This window comes from Danio rerio, chromosome 10, assembly GCF_049306965.1.
Source record: "Danio rerio strain Tuebingen ecotype United States chromosome 10, GRCz12tu, whole genome shotgun sequence".
NCBI lineage: Eukaryota > Metazoa > Chordata > Actinopteri > Cypriniformes > Danionidae > Danio > Danio rerio.
The window spans coordinates 21,729,148-21,747,047 of record NC_133185.1 but is presented as its reverse complement, the minus strand read 5'-3'; the positions used below and the strand labels follow the sequence as shown (position 1 = coordinate 21,747,047).

Genomic DNA, 17,900 nt, shown 5'->3' with positions numbered 1-17,900 from the left:
CCCTATAAAAATCCAGAGCAAGAAGAACATTGCAAAAGTCCTGCTTTATAAATTATTAATTGTTTAATTAAATATTGTTGCTAACAACAAAGTCCATAACATTACAGTATGGTTAATGTGTAACTGACAACAAAACTGAAAATAAACAAAAAAACTATTCATTAGTATTAATGTATCAATACAATTTGTATTTAATTTAAAAAGAATTTTAATATTATATATACCAAATAATATTATAACAAATACAAAAAACAATATATAAGACAAATAAAAAAGGAAGAGTACAATCCTTTTTTAATGTTAATATTTAAATATTAAAATACATATTTTGTATAAAGCCTAAAATAAATAAACAAAACAATAACACACAACAGCAAAAATGGCAATAATAATATATTATTAAATAAAACTTCTAAAAAACATTGCTAGAAAGTGTCACAAAAGTATTTTGCATATTAATTTTCATATATCAAAAGAAAGATACACAACAAATAATGCAATTCTACTATTACTTTTACTAGTACTAATAACAATAAATAATAATCATTTCATTTTCAGTAATATCAATAACAACAACAACTACTACTATTGTTGTTGTTGTTGGTACTATTATTATTATTTATATTATTATTATTATTATTATTATTATTATTATTATTATGCAAATGCTGATTCAAATGTTGAGGAATAAAAATAAATAAATGAAGAAATAAATGAAGAAATAAAACCATAATTAATTATGTGTTTACTAAAAGATAGCCAGGTCTCTTTATGTCAATAAGTTCAGCTCATGAGAAGGCTGGAAGGGCGTCAGCTGTTAAAACAGATTTGATCAACTCTCATGCTTGATTCTACATTGTTTGCTTCCTTGTTTTAACAGGTTTCCACAGAGAAAAAGACAATCAGACTTTTCCAGGACAACACAAATCAACTCTGACAATAGTTCAAATAAGACGCTGAGGGCAAAAATACCATCCAGTTCATTCACAATAATCAGGGACCAGCCGGAGCGAGCACATGTTTGACCAGCTTTAGATGCACTATAAAAAATTGTCCAATTAAAAAACAGGAAGTTACTGGCAGCACGGTTGCCACCATGTTACTGTTAAATTAACAGCATCTTGCTGTTGCTCTGTAAATTAACAATAAAATGCTGGCAGCTGCACTTGCCAGCAATGTACTGTTATGTTACAGTATGTTGCTGTCAAAATATTGATATACATTGATATACACAATACTTAAGTATTTTAAAAAGAACTCATTTTGTTCACTGAAAGCAACTGCCTCAAATTGGTCAACTGCTGTATGAGTTTATGAAGTAATGTGCTATATATGCTTAGAAGCATACTTATAATTAGAAAAGTTCTGTTTAACCCAAATGCCTTAAATTTCACAGCAGCACACATTCCAGAGAGATTCTTACTGCATCATGCAGAATAACATCAGCGTTTCATTGTTCATCTCAAACACTGGCTCTACTCTCCTCTACAATGTTGACACAGAAGAAATTTTCTTCAGGTTTTCAGAAAGATAATGTTTTTTCCTTGATTTTACGATAAACTACTGGCAGCTGTGGTTGCCAGCAATCTACTGTTTTTTTACAGTCTACCTTTAGTAGTTTAAATTAGCATTATATTACTGTTAAAATACATTTTTACACTGTGTTTTACCTCTCACACCTTTAACCCTGTAAACCCCACAGCAAATGCCTCAGTTTTAATTGAACACTTCCAAGTGTCCACACTACTGAGTGTTCAAGACAAATGGAGCAAAGCTAAGTAAATAAATTATTTAAATGACTAATTAAATGATAATTGAGGATTAGCGAGGAACAAATGAAGAAATACTGAAGGGAAAAAACAAAAAACAGAACATACAAAGAACTACTATTTCAGACACAGCTTTATTATGAAATAACCTGAAGTACAACAAATGATTAAATCATTTAAATTACCAGCAGATGATTAAACAACTCCACAAACATAATCACCAGCTACACTTATTACTAAAACATTTATTTTTGTATAACATCTACAAAAGTTCTTCTTGAGAGAAAGGTTAACATTTTAAGTCACCAGCTTGCTCTAGTTGGGCTTTTAGCCCTTCTGTTTTTAACATAAATTTATTTTGGCTGCTGCAATGATTAAGAACTTTGTTTGAAAAGCTCTTTTGATATGTCAACCAAGCCACAAAAAAAAAAAAGAGATCTGGTGATGTTTATGTTGTTTTAATGAGGCAGAACCTGTTCTAATTTAATACAATATAATGCACTGCTTTTATCCAATGTTTAATCTATTGTTTCACAAAACATGCCTGTATGTGGCATTGAATTCTGGAAGTTTTTAAGAATATCTTAGACAAAAATACTATGCTCTATGTTGCAAGTTGCACTCAAAGAGACATCAAGAATCAGTGTATGAACCTCAACAACTGTGAAAAGTAACAAAATTCAGTTTAACTCAAAAACAAGCTAACAGGCTACTGAAAGTCTAAACATAAACAACAGCAGAATCAAACGCAAATGAATCAAACTGTAACACCATTATACTACATAATTTATTCATGACCCAATGCATGCTGGGATATTTGTACTTTGCCACACCCAGCATGCTTTGCGGCTTGAAACAATTTAATTGTTACCATTGTTGAGGTACAAGGTCTGATTCATGAGGTCTGAGCGTGACTTTGTCTTAACTGAACTGTTTTTGTATGTTACTTTTTAACTCTGAAAAATAATTATTTGTCTTTTTGGTTTCCACTTCTCATTAATAAAATAACTGCACTAAGCATAAAAACTATAGCATTAGACCTGTCATCCAGACCTTTATCAAAACATTTATCAGAACAAATTTGAGACAAATAGATTTATCTACTGTAACATATATGCTAGAGATAAACATTTCGTTCAACATTCCATGAAAATGTCCTGGTTTCAATTTCCAGGGCAATTTAGATCACTCGGTGACAAAAAGTCTGGCCTAAAAAAATTTCTGCTGACAAGTAACGAGTTTGGGATGTTCCACAGAACAGTCCTAAAGTACTCTCTGCCAACTTCAAAGGGAGATGGCAGATAAGATAAGAGGAAATACCCATCTAGAAGCCCTCTCCTCACAGAAGAAAAAGACATTCCTCTCCAATGTTTTTTTTTCTATTCAAACAAAGACATTTAGAACCCAAATCTCTTGTTTAATTACACTTAACTTTTGTAATTTGTACCATTCCTCATAGTTTATACAAATTCGTACATTTAGGCCTTTTTAAAGCATAAATAATATGAGGATGTGAAAAATCATGTTGATGTACTTTTAAACCCCCCATGTTTGGTACCGATGGGTTTCTGCTGACATTTTACAACACATGATACATAGAGCAAAATCATAACTCGCATTGCTTTATTCTTTAAATCCCTGTATTACATGCCTGTCCGCATACTCTGGGCGGACACTCAAATTTGCATACGAGCAGCCTCGAGACAAAGGAAGGATTTGCGCTTAAACCCATCAAAACGTGGCCCCTTTGAGGGCCACGCGGTCTTCTAAGCCACATGGACTTTTCCACGCCACGCTTTTCTTTATTTTCCGGCAAAGTAAACTCAGTTTAAAGTTTGCGATCGTGTTCGTCCGAGCTGCATTACAAACTCCATGCATCAAGAAGGACATCAAAAAGAGTTTTTATCACGACGGAAGAGAGACTCGCATAGGAGAGACCTCCAGACATGAAAGTCCAGGTGATTTTAGTTATGCGATTAAGCTGAGCCCCTTTTATCAAAAAAAGGTGTTTTTGTTTTTATAATCTTGGTGGTCCTTAATGGTGCGTGTGGAACTGAAAGTTTTGTCACTCTGTTATCTGAAATCTCTATTTCCTCGCTTTACTATTTCTCTTTGTTGTTACACATACTATAGACCCAATATCTCCACGTGTTTTACCTTTGTTTTATGTTTAATGTATGTTTGTGCGTTTATTTGTTATCTGTCTGACTAGTCAATAAATTCCATTATAATCAAATGAATTGTATTGTTTGCCTCACGAGAAAATGTCACTGAAATACAGATTCCCTCTGCCTAGCTATTATAAGTTGTTTAAAACTTTTGAATGATTAATCTACTTCGCAAGAAGTAGCAATTAAATTCCCTTTTTCTAAATGAATAGATCATTACCGTGTCCGCTCGGAAGGGCAGCGGCTCTGCTTGTGTTTGTTTGGTCAAATTAACAATAAATTGATCTGGAATATTAATGATTAATAATAATTCGTTATTGTTGATAATTAATATTCATAATCTGGGAATCCGCTCGGTCGCGCGAGCATGATCATATACAATCATATGTTTGTTTGACCAAACTGACTGAAGCTTAAGCCGGAATATTAATAATTAAGAATAAACCGTTATTGTTGATTATTAATTTTCATAAAATGAGCTAATTTCTGTTACACTACCTATTGACTTTCCAGCTTTATTGCTATAATAAAAGTGTTTTATAAACTCTGCATTACAGTAGCTGGAGAGTCTAAATTAATGAGTTCAAGGCTGAAGAGTAACAAGTCCCTCACTCCATTACGGAGACAAATAATAATAATAATAATAAAATAAATTTCTGTCGGTATTCAATAAAAATGGTATGGAAGTCAAAGCGGTCAGTAATAAGTGTATATGCTGTTGTTTGTGGAGTTGTTCAATGGTCCTCTGCTGAGACTGAAGGTGTTTTATTTTACTTTATTTTTTTATGCTGTAACTGAAGTCTCTATATGTGTTTCTTGTTTCTCTTTCCCTCAGTGATTGTGATTATAACAGCAGGTGTTCATCAGTGTCTAAATTCACTCATTTGTGTTCATTAACTCTGTCAGGTGAACTATGTTAGTGAACTATTCTATGGAATAGTGAACGAGCGCACAAAGTGTGATTTCAAACACACACACTTGAAAACGTCGAATCTGAGCTTTGTTAACTCACAATTTTCTGCTGTTGGTTACTTTCTCGAAAACAAAAATTATACCCAGAATTCTGTTTTTAACAGAATATTGCTGTTTGTGAAAAAACATTATTTTACTGTAGAATCTATGTTTTTAAAGCCAACATGAAATCTAAATCTAAAATACCTTATCCATTTAATTTAGACAACAAAAACTCATTTTCAGAAGTGAGAAATAAATACCTATCTGAACTGAGGAATTTTCAACTATGAGCTCACTGAAGATTTTTCGCTGCCTGTTCCTTTAATGCAAATTAACTAGTTCTCCCTGCCCACCATTCCCACATGCATGTCAGAACCATAGAAAACCCCTTCTATAGAGTGATGGAACTATGACGTCACTTTGTAGGCTAATCGGCTGTTGGCATAAAACGAGTTCCCTCGACAAAATGCAAATAATAAGCTCTGTGTTCAAACACTGTTCATTACACTACTTACACGTTTTGTCCAGCTGCATAATCCTCACACGAAAATACAACTTTTAGCACTTTTGGATCTTAAATGCAAACGCAAGAATTGAAAAGCTAACATTAGGCTATAAACGGACTACAGTGCCTTCGGGGCACTCGCCTGTGACGTCAGCACTACCCTGCTACAGACAACTTTCCAAGCTTATTTTTAGAAATATGCTCCATGACAGAGTTAATCTCCCTGTTTAATATGTTTTAATGCACGCTTTATATTATAAACAAATAAATGCGCAAAAACACATAGACCTACAGTACGTGCCTTTTGGATCGTTTTTTACGTGGGAAATACAGAACAGTTTACGGTTATAGTAAAAGTTGTAAAGCTGTATCTATAAATGTGCCCACATAGTATTATCATAAGACATTTAAATAAGTTTATCACTCGCGTGAACACAGCTCGCTTACAACAGACGACAGAAATGAGGCATGAGAAATACTATCAAATACTATCAAAAGTTCCATCATGGATAACGAACAACATTCAATATTCTTCATTTTGTTGTTATGAAGTACAGCGAAAAGCAACCCATAGTCATATCTGCTATACATTTTAAGGATGAATGTAAATATTTCAGTTATGACGAAGTTAAACGTGTTCAGATGAAGAAAAAAAAACTACGAAAAATCCCTTGATCACGTTAAAATGACAGTTAATATGTGTGTCTTTTTTACCCTTTTATTCACACGTTTGCATTACTGAGAGCAGGAAAGAGACAGGCTGCACTGGTAAACAGTATCTTCATAATATCGTTTAATATAATAAATGATCAATAAATTTATCCGTCTCGCCAGCCTTTACAAGTGAAGGAATTATCTACACACAATATGAATTCCCAATTAGAAAAACACAACAAACTATAAAATACTATTCATAAAATACTTTAACACACAAATGCAAATGCCAAACACAAGCGAGCTGAGCTTCAGACCAGTTCAGCTTGATGACGTATAATGTCTCAGACACCCACTGTAGTTCTTTTTAGCAACTTGATAGCAACCGTCTTTTTAAAGTAATGTAACCGATTAAAAAATAGTGAAAAGTATAAGTTTCTTGAGTTTGTGTTTGCCACTAACCTTATTTAAGCGATTTAACTTAAATTCCCTTCAAAAAACCCATTGACTTTAGGACGAGGGAACCGGAACTGCTAAAATGCTAACTCGCTTCCGGGTTTTTGCATGCAAATTGACGTCATAGTTCCTCCACTCTATTGCTCTGACGCATGTCCCCATTTCCTGTTCAGTCTCATGTCAGACAAACGGCACAGTAACAGATAAGAATGAGAAATACTACAGTAAGAACTTTAAGGTAAGGTTATTTGATTTATGTGTTAATTAAAACCTTTCTGAAACAATGAGTCACACACAGTTTTGTTACAAAGTTTGTGCAAATGTGCGAGCACACATGCACCCACAAACACTTTGCACTGTTTGAATGGCAAATGTGACAGAATAACCTTTAATATCCACGCCTGGATGGATATCCGTTGTGTTACAAAATAAACCTGATTTATTTTCCACAAACTGGGATTGAAGCGTCTAGTTTTATAATTGCTCTGACATGCAGCTGTGGGGATGAATTACATAGCGATTTTACTGTCTTGTGTTTTAAAGTGTTTAAAACTTATAAAACACTTTCCTGGCGTACAGATGATCACAGAGACCTGAACAGGTCTTTTAATCCCAGTTGTTTTGAGTTTGCGCAAGTCCAGTCTAGAGGATAGGTTTATACGTTTTACTATGGAGACATGTTAATATGTCTGTCAATCGTTTTGGGAGGGTGGGGAAAACCGCAATTCTACATCATGTTGTGGTGGGCCTCAGAATTGCATGGACTTGAATCCTATTTTAACATCAGGTCATTTTAAAAAGACACTTATTGTGTTTCTTTCACACCAATATGACTGTGGACACACTATACCAGCACACAGTTCTGTCCAAACAGCTTACAAAAGTTAGTTTTCATCATAGATGCCTTTTAATTTACAATTAGGTAAAATACACAATATTTCAATTGAAAAAATAAAATAAATAACATCACGTGTGTTGTTGACCTCAGTCATCTGCATAGAAAATACCACAGAAATTCTCAAACATTTTCTGAATGTAAATGCAACAATAATCTTGTTTTTTGATATTATATGAACAAACCAAACTAAGAACATGATGGTTGAATCATTTCTTCATGACTGCACCATGTCATCATACATTATTGATTCTGCTTGAGTTTTTCAATAAATTAGTCAAAGGTAGCATACAATCGAGAGCTGACATTTCTGTTTCAGATCCCTGATGAATGTTGTATGAAGTACAGGATGGATCTGCAGTTTGTATTGAGGGTCACATGAGGGATAACAAAGAGTTTCCGCTGACAGTGGGCAACTATGGACAATTTTTTATGTAATTTTTATGCAAGAAACTTTACTTCTACAACCCCAGTAATGTATTTTTGGGATCTTTAGAAATGTTATTATTCTTTGAATGAAGAGATTGTTTGTAAACAATGTTTATTCTTTAATTTTTTTTATTTCACATTGTGCCAGGATCAGTCATTTGTTCCTTCATTTCCTTCAGCTTAGTCCCTTATTTATCAGGGGTCACCACAATATGTGCCTGTTCTAATTCAAATTTTTATAGATTATCCAGCATAGGTTTTAGGCAGCGGATGTCCTTCCAGCCACAACCCAGTACTGAGAAACACCCATACACTCTGACAATCACACACACACACGCACACACACACACACACACACACACACACGCACACGCACACACACATGCGCGCACACAAACGCGCACAAACACGCGCACACACGCACGCACACACGCACGCACACACGCGCACACGCGCACACACACACACACACACACACACACACACACACACACACACACACACACACACACACACACACACACACACAATAGACAATTAAGCTTGTTCAATTCACTTATACCACGTCTTTGGAATGTGGTGGAAACCAGAGCACACGAATACGGATTCAAACCAGTGACCTTCTTGCTGTGAGGCAAAAGAGATAACCACTGAGCTGCTGTGCCACTGAGTCAATTTTCAGGACAATCTGTATCTGTTCTAATTCAGATTTTTATAGATGTAAGTGTTGTTAAGTGTGTTTTTGTATTAAAATGTAAAATAAACATTATATCTTCTACTTTATTTTATTGCATTATTATTACTATAACTATTATTATGCTAAATCGATAAATCTATGCAGTAAAAAAAATACAATGTTGTTATTTTTTTTTAAATAACAGTTTTCCATTTAAAAGGTACTTAAATATTCTTTAATTGGTACTGTAGGGAAAAATAAATAAATTTAATCAGGATACAGGTTTATAATGTGATAAAAGCATACAATAAATGTACAGCATTTTAGCTTTACTAAATCAATGTTTTGAGGTCTGACAAATACAGTTTTAAAAACAAAAAGTATACTTTACACTTTTAATAATTGTGATGTTATTGGATTTAATCAAAGACTATAGAATACACAACATGTGTCACTCGTATAGTTTTTAATGGGGAAAAGTGTAACAGTCAATATGGTGAATGAAACCCTGCCTACTAGTACAAGAGCCAATCATCAATCGCTAAAGACTGACATCTCTCTGGAGGAGAAGCTCGGACCATACGTGTGCTTTTTCAACAGCTTTTTGTAGTCAACAAACGTACCAATCTCAGTGAATATTTACTTCACAGATATGAGAAATATATCCATATAAAGCTGGAAATCTGTGCTTTTAAATCAAAGAAGTGTACTTGAAAACAAATGTTTTCTGGTTTTGTAATCATTATGAAACGAATGCAAGATACAGTCCATCCTGTCAAATGCACATCACATGACAGCAACTATTTAAACACCCATAAACTTGTAAACAAAGAGTCACTGTTATTACTGGAGGAGATTTGCCATCAAGACCAAGTTGTGGATTACTTCAGCAAACTAGAGCGATCATACAATCAATATACAGACGATGATAATGTATAGAACGACTATAAATTGAGTTGGTGTCATGATCTCATTCTTTTCAAGTGCGCATGTGCATTAGCTTGAGCAACCTGAAAATATGCCGATTTTGTTTGATTCAAACTTTTAGAAACCAAACTTATAAGACAGTTGTTTGATTTTATAGGTGGTTCTAAATATGTAATGTAATTGTAAGTTTGACAAACAGTTTTGGTGAATTTGATGTTTTCCCATTCAGACAGAATGCTCAAGCATACTGCCCAAGAGGCATTTCAAAGATAACTGCCGAGTGAAATTATTTGCTTTATAAGAACTTTGATTTAATAGACCTTTAACATACTATAACTGAACAATGCTGCTTAAATGTCAATGTTCCTTATGTTTCAAGTCCTCATTATTAATCTTTCCTCATTATAAAATAGAGCTTTACGATATGGCCAAAAAATTATCACGATATTTTTTCATATCGGTCGATGTCGATAATATCACAATAAACGTAAAATCTTGTAACAAATATGGCGGACCAGACACATAATTATTTTGCTTTTATTTCCACAAGCGAGCCAACTTATGCCCAGGGAAAACTCGAAACCTGATTCCAAGGTATTTACGACCCAAAAGGAATGTGCCATGCAGCACTGAACAAAGAACGGTTCAGGACTTTAAGTTTCCTTGCTACTATTTTAATGTAAACTTTACTCTCTTTATGTGTAATCATGTGTTTTGCAATGTTTCCCTTGCTCTTGTATTAACATTTTGATTTTAATACTTCTGTATATAATGTTTAACTGTACCGAAGATAAACAAGCTCTTATACTGTTCATGTTTAGACTTTTCGTAAAGCTTACTTGCTGTACTAATTGATCGTTGACATTTTATGTTAATACGAGCGCAACATATTAACATTTTAAGAGACTTAAACATTTCTGCCCTGATTTGCAAAAAAAATTTGCCTATGCAAATTCCTCTGCCTTGAACAAAGCACCATAAACCCATGTTTCAAGGAAGTTAGTTTCTAATTGGTCATCTTTCCATGGAGGGTGGATCCGAACCCGCCCTATATAAGCTTGGGTCCAAAGCTACGCCTCTCTCTCTTGAACCCCGCTCTCTGTTCTGAAACCCTCTCTACTCTCGCTCTTGAAACACGCTGCTTTGAAGCTCGGTTCTGAAACTCCCTGCAACGTTTTCAAGCTCTTCAACCTCTTCAAACTCGCTGCAACTTCTTCAGAAAGAACTCTCCTCTCAACTCCCTTCTCTGAAACCTCTTCATCTGCAACGACCTAAGAACGAGACCTAAGCAGAGAAACCTCCAAGAAACCACGCGGAGACTCAGACGTAAAGGGTTAATCGCACAGCTTGGACATTTCACATCCCAAAATCCTTCTTTCCTTCATTTTCCATCGCGAGTCTAGTTAAGTTAGTGCGTCGCAAATCAGTGGCCAGCACAACTGGCCCTTTTTGTCGCTTCAACTTCAAACACCTACTTACCCTATGACAACCCTCGCGAGAACAAAGGGACAACCAGCAGAACCACGTGCTCAACCACAGGGACATCTCGGATAGACCGCAAGTACCCACTTTCTTCAAACATCTAAACTGGTGTGAATTAAATTCAACCCTAAAGAGACAATAGAAGGGTTATATTGAATTTGACTATGTTTGTTTTGCTTGGTTTGCTCTTGCAAACTCAGAGGTTTTACCATCATTACATCCTCTCAACCTCTCTTACTTTACCTTCTTCACTCTCCTCTACACTTGTATGAATGTGTGTTTGTGTTAGGTGTTAGTTTCTGTTTGATTAGACAATAAAGTTTAATTTTGTATAAAGAAAGGTGCCTGTGTATATTTATGAATCTAATATCTTAAACTTCGATCTTGTTACCCTGCTCAAACTTAATGGGTTTTTATTTTGATAGCATCGATGGACGATTCGTTTGTTCAGATCTAAAGAGTCGATTCATTTGAAGCTCCGTTCAAATGAATCTCCCTCCCGTTAAGCTAATCTGCTATATGTATAATGGTCCAGAAGATACGCGAGCACTGTAATCTAAATCATAACTCACAACATTATGACGGTGGAAAAGGCGCAGGAAGAATAACCTTGAGCTAATTTATTACAGTAATAATGATGTAGATATGCAAGCACTTTAAACTACAATATAATTTGTTACAGATTATTAATGTAGATGTGCGTGCAAAGTTAATCTACATTATTATTAATTTGCTACATGTTTATTGGTGGAGAATAAACAAAGCATTAAATATTACAATCTTTATATCTATCAACTTTATGGGATTAACAGCATGCAAATCTCTTTGTGCAGCAGATTTAACACATTTGTAAAATGTTTTAGCTGTCTGACAATATAAATAAATTAATAAGAAAAATAACAACCTTTATTCAGCATTTACTTTTCAAGTTTTCAACAACCAAAGACATTACCTACGAGTTATTGGATATTAACATCAGAAAAAAAAAAACAAGTTTGGAACAAGTAAACCGTGAGTGACAGAATTTTCAGTTTTGGATTAACTCTCCTTTTAATGGGAAGTATGGTGAATTTAGGGTGAAATATCCTTTAATATATTTTATTTAGGGATGCTAACATTTACTTGATAATCTATTGATTGTCATAACGCTTTAATTCATGACTGATTAAGCATGGCCATTTAAAAGTTTAGTTTGCGCTGTGAGACGCATCCACGCATTACATCATCAAGTGTGTGCAGTTTACCTTATTATACAGTCACCCTCTTGACATCGCATGTTGCGGAATGCATAAAACCCTGTTATGCGCAGATCTCCGTTATATCCGTGGATGTTTTAACCAAACTTGTCTGACAGACTGGCATTAATGGGCCTATGCAGACTCATTTTATAAATTGCGCATCACGGCGAGACATGTAGGGAGCGTCTTCATTTATACAGCGAGCTTGAGAGCTCGCATGCTTCAGACCGAGTTTATTCTTCCGAGGTAATCTAAGAAAACTATAAGTGCTGCCAATAGCCTGTAAAGACTGTCCAGCTCATGCTGCTTAAACCGCGCTTCGTTAATAAATTAAAATGAAACCGTGAAAATAGTTTAATGGATTGTTTTGGTGCTAAAGCATATCATATTGTTGCTTGTTGCTTCACCTCAGATGTTACTCGTTCTTCTTGCTTATGCTGTAGATAACTGACCAACAAAAATACATCAAACTTAAATTAAACACTAAGCAAAACGAATTTCGTTGCAAAAAGATACTTTTTTAAAGAAATATATATATTTAGTTTGTGCCCATCTTAAACAACTGCGAGTGGATGATGCTTCACTCTGTGGAAAATGATGACTTGAAACTCTGCTAGGTATTTGCACTAGTTTCCCAACACTTGTTTGGGTCTGTAATTTTATTAGCATCTTTATGAGGGTGGTATTGTTTTGAATGATGAAACAGGTTTGTGGTGTTGCCTGCTTTTGATGACATGACTCGTCTGCTCATTTTGCTATGCATGTTGCTCTGTTTTGTGTCGGCTTGCACTAAGTACCACCAGACTGATGTCTATTGACGTTTTAAGTCTGTGACCTTTTTAACCAATTTTTTTTTCTCTCTTCTCCAAGTCCAACTAACACTGTATGGCTATAAACCTGTACTGCGTGTGCTATCCGGAAGGGCAGGCTCCAAAATGCCCATGCAGCATTACGCATAGTGCGCAAACATCATTAAACAATTATCAAACTGTCATTATCGTTTTATTGAAAAATTATATATCGTGATAATTATCAATATCGAATTATCACCCAGCCCTATTATTAAATAATCAAAAAATAAAAAAAAAATTCTCAAAAAATTGTCTCATAAGCCTTAAAATCTTATACAGCTGTTTAAACATTAATAAAACATTTCCTGAAAGCTGTACACCACACAAATGACAGAATTTCCATTTGCAGTTACTCATATTTATCAAGCACTAAAACAAAATTATCCTCCAACATAATCCAGCAATTTCACACCAACATAGCCCACAGCATAAAGAAGGCTCTAACTGAACACTCTTAGTGATTTTAGAGAGGTAAAATAAACAATCTCAAGCGCAGGAGCACAAAAGGGCCACCTGTTACAGACAGACAGAGGCCGCAGCCGTATTCACTGTTTACACTCTGACACAATAGAGGTGACATCACACTGCAGGCTGATGGGTGTTTGTTCAAGAGATGGCGCAGGCTGATTGGGACATTCAGGATTGGGTGTGATCGGAGTTAAGAGTGTTCAGGAGTCCAATGAGGAGAGAAGGACTGCTGAATCCTTCAAAAAAGGCTGGATTTGCTGTCTCATAGTAATAGACGATTAAAGAGATTAAAATTATAAACTTTGCAAAAATTAAAGACATACTTCACCTAAAAATAAAATTTACTCATCTTTACTTGTTCCAAGCCTGTTTAAGTTTCTTTCTTCTGTTGAACACAAAACAAGATATTCTGAAGAATTATTTAAAATAAGCTGCCACTGACTTCTATAATATTTTTTATTCCTACTGTAGATGTCAACGGCTGCTTTGTGCCAATATTCTTCTAAATATACCTTATGTTCAACAGAAAAAAAGTTATTTAATATAGTATAAAAGTTTATAATCGCATGAGTCTGCGAAATGGTGAGGAAATTGCCTTTTTTTATTTCTTAAAACTGCAAGACTCTGCAGGTGAAGAGGGCTTTAAAATAATAGTTTTCACCATAGTTCCTCAGTTGTTTTGTTATAAAAACAAAAAAATATTTTTTTGGTATTAGAAGATTTCTGGATTGGTTTATTTAATGTTTAATAAAATATTAACTTATTTGCATATATTTCTAGCACAAAAGCCTTAATGTTGGATGAAGTCGGGTTCAAAATTCTTACTTCTGATGAGAGTCAAAAGTTTTTTGGATAGGGATTTATTTTTATCACTGATAATTCAGAAAAAATGTTTACCAGTACTAGATTATGGCTGAAAGGGCATCTGCGGTGTTAAACATATGCCAGAATAGTTGCTGCTTCATTCCAAGCCCTGATAAATAAGGGAATAAGCTGAAGGAAAATTACTACGAACAGCCAAAATACATATAATTCTATTTATTTTTAATTGGGTAAAAAAAATATTTTATTTAATCGGGTAAAAAAAAAAATATATTATATATATATATATATATATATATATATATATATATATATATATATATATATATATATATATATATATATATATATATATATATATATATTGGATGTTTTCTTTATGTTAAACTGGAAGAAATAACAATTCAAGCACTTTGTATGGTTGTATATTGTACAGTAGATCACAGAAAAACTAAGTCATCTATCTTTATATTTTTCTGAAAAAAATCAAATTTTTTATAATTGTGCCGCCTTATTCTGATGTAGGACTGGAGACTATGAAAGAAAAATCATAATCATGATAATTTTGGTCAATATTGTAATCATTGTACTTATTTCATGATTTTTTTAAAGGGTTATAAGGTTATAAGATTATATAAAACAGCCACAAGACTATGAGACTTTTGATTGATTTATTTAAAGGGCACCTATGATGAAAAATCTACCTTTCAAGTTGTTTGGACAGACATATGTGCAAGTATAGTGTATAGACCGTCATATTGAGGTGATATAAAAACACCCAGTCCTTTTTTTCAAAATAACAACATGAAAATAGAGGACCAATTGGAGCGGTTTTCAGACCGACCGCAACTTGACGTAGGAGTGTGGTCCCCCTACCCACTGAATTGATTGACAGCTGTGTATTAACATGTCACGGTAGTCGCATGTAAAATCATATCAACATGACTGGACGTGCACAAAAGCAACCAGGAATAAAAGGTCTGTTCAGTTTGCTAGGATCATCAATCATCATCAAACGTGATCAAGAGTAAGTTTCACGTTTAAAATGTTTTAAAACAGTGCATGTGTGTAATGAAGTACAGCGATTTACTTTAGCTTTACTTCATCAGCACAGCCGCGGATGAGAACAATTATAAAGGAAGATGCTTCAATCCCAGTTTGTAGACATTAAATCAATTTTATTTTGTACATTAACATAACATATCCATACAGCAGTGCAGATTAACCTGTATACAGTCACATTTGCATGCAAAAAGAGTGCAAAGTTAAACGCGTGCTCTGTCTGTCTGTGTGTGTGTGTGTGTGTGTGTGTGTGTGTGTGTGCGCCAGTGCTGTGTATCTGTGTGTGTGCGTGCGTGAATTTTGTAACAACATTGTGTGTGACTCATCGATGCAACTCCACAACAAATACTCATGTAACTCAAGTTCTTACTGAAGTATTTCTCACAAACGCTACGTGAGATCTTCCTTTAAGTCTGTCTGTTGTCTGACGCAGGCGAGGGAGGAGATTAAGGCACGCAGAAAGGCAAAGAAAAGCATGAGCAAAAAGATTTTATATGTTGTGAATATCACAAGTTTTGTTTTGTGTTTTTAAAAACATTACTAAATCCTTTACACCTATAAATGAAGCACAGCAAAACGTACATACACAAATTTACTCCACGTGAAATTGGGCTTTGCAGAGGAACAAACGCAGACTCCCAGAAAGAAAGAGAAATTTGATGCTAAGGTAATTTCATCTCGATAATTGGGGTTTTTTTGTAATCATTGGACATTAAAAATCTAAATCTAATTTTGATCCCTGCTCTGATGTGCTTCATTGTACTATGTATGGCCAAATATATTAAAGGGATAGATCACCCAAACATGTTTATTTACTCAGCGTTTTACTCACCCTCAAGTGGTTCCAAACCTTTATGGGTTTATTTATTTTGCTGAACACAGAAGAAGATATTTTGAAGAAAGCTGAAAACCTGAAAACAGACTTCTATTGTATGAAAAACAAACACTAAGGGACTCAGTGGTTACAGCTTTTTTCAAAATATCGTCTTTTGTGTTCAACAGAGGAAAGAAACGTAAATAGGTTTGGAATAATTATGGGTAAGTAAGCAAATCAGTTTTAGGTGAACTATCCCTTTAAGGCATTTTATCATAATAGAAATAAAAATATACATTTAGTTGTCCAGAGAATAAACACAAGTAATGGATGTTTTGAACAGCAGAATTTGCATTTTAGGTGAACTGTCCCTTTAAGAGGGGTAGATCATCGCCTAAGGCAGAAAACACTAGATTTACATACATATTTTGAGCTTAACACCTCCCTTGAACACTCGCCAACAGTCATCCAAACTAACAAAATTCAAGACAACCATTACAATCCAAGAACTATACTGCAGCACTATAAACACACGTTAGGGACACAGTATTGTGGCTTACAGGATCCATGTGAAGGCCAACAGCGTGGGGATTTTCAGATGAGGAGTGTGGGGATTTGAGCTTAACCTACACTGATCTTACACACTGAGCTCACGACACACAAGCTCTGAACTCAGACAAGATGAAAGAACAGAATCAATTATCAAATGAAGCCAAACCTTCATGACTTCACAGTGAGCTTGTGTTCTTCAAGGATATAAGGGAGATTAATTGTAATGTGAAATGATGAATTTGTGAAAAGTATTGCATGCAGACGATTATGTAGGAATAACAAAAATATAAATATACATCTGCAAACATGTTTAAAAAAAAAGTATTATTTACTCCAATTATTTGTAAAAAAAAAACGCTAAGCATTTGCGCACGAATGGCCTGTAGTTAAATTTTCGTGTTTTGGTTGCCAATTCTTGTTCCTGCCTTTAGACTGAAGTCATTATAATGCACATGTGCATAAAAAAACATATCAATCAATCAATCAATCAATCAATCAATCTATCTATCTATCTATCTATCTATCTATCTATCTATCTATCTATCTATCTATCTATCTATCTATCTATCTATCTATCTATCTATCTATCTATCTATCCAAACACTTTCAGTTGCAAACAAAATGTCAACTTTAAAATGTGTTGTTCCAAATTGTGTTTTCAGGCTTCTAAACCACTTTTGTGTACAATATGTTGTTTTAAGGTAAAAACAAATTAAAGTAAAAACAAACCAACCAATCAACAAAATGTCACATTATAAAATAACGATAACACCTAAAAGATTTGCATAGGATTTTCATGGCCAGGGGAAAAGCAAATGTTGTGTTTTGAATTGCATTTAGAACAGCAAAAATACATGTAAGAATTTGCTTACCCAGAGGCCCTTGCAGTTTGGCTTTCTTAACTGAAAGAAAAACAACAGAGAAATTGGTTAGAAAGAAAGAATAATGGCAGTATTATTGCATGGGTTTCATAATGTACAACGCATGTGTTAAAGTTCAAACACTATAAAAAAAAAAAAAAAGATTCACCATAATCCTTTTTTGTTACGCTAACCTTTCTATGAATTACAGAAGGACTGAGACATTTCTAAAAAAAATATTAATTCATGTTTTAAAGATAAAGAAAAATCATAGGGTGGACAAGATATGCTTTTTGTACTTTCTTTAGTTGGTTTTCT

At 34.2% G+C, this 17,900-nt stretch overlaps 1 protein-coding gene across 22 annotated transcripts in view; it reads right to left on the bottom strand.

The window, feature by feature from the left end:
- The window catches only part of unc13bb (unc-13 homolog Bb (C. elegans)), a 150,496-nt gene that overhangs the window by 117,647 nt on the left and 14,949 nt on the right, over nt 1–17,900 (bottom strand). For all 22 annotated transcript variants that reach the window (XM_068223933.1, XM_068223934.1, XM_068223935.1 and 19 more), the window contains exon 2: nt 17,595–17,624. In XM_068223933.1, the coding sequence (XP_068080034.1) occupies nt 17,595–17,624 (30 nt within the window). The remainder of the gene's footprint in view (nt 1–17,594; nt 17,625–17,900) is intronic.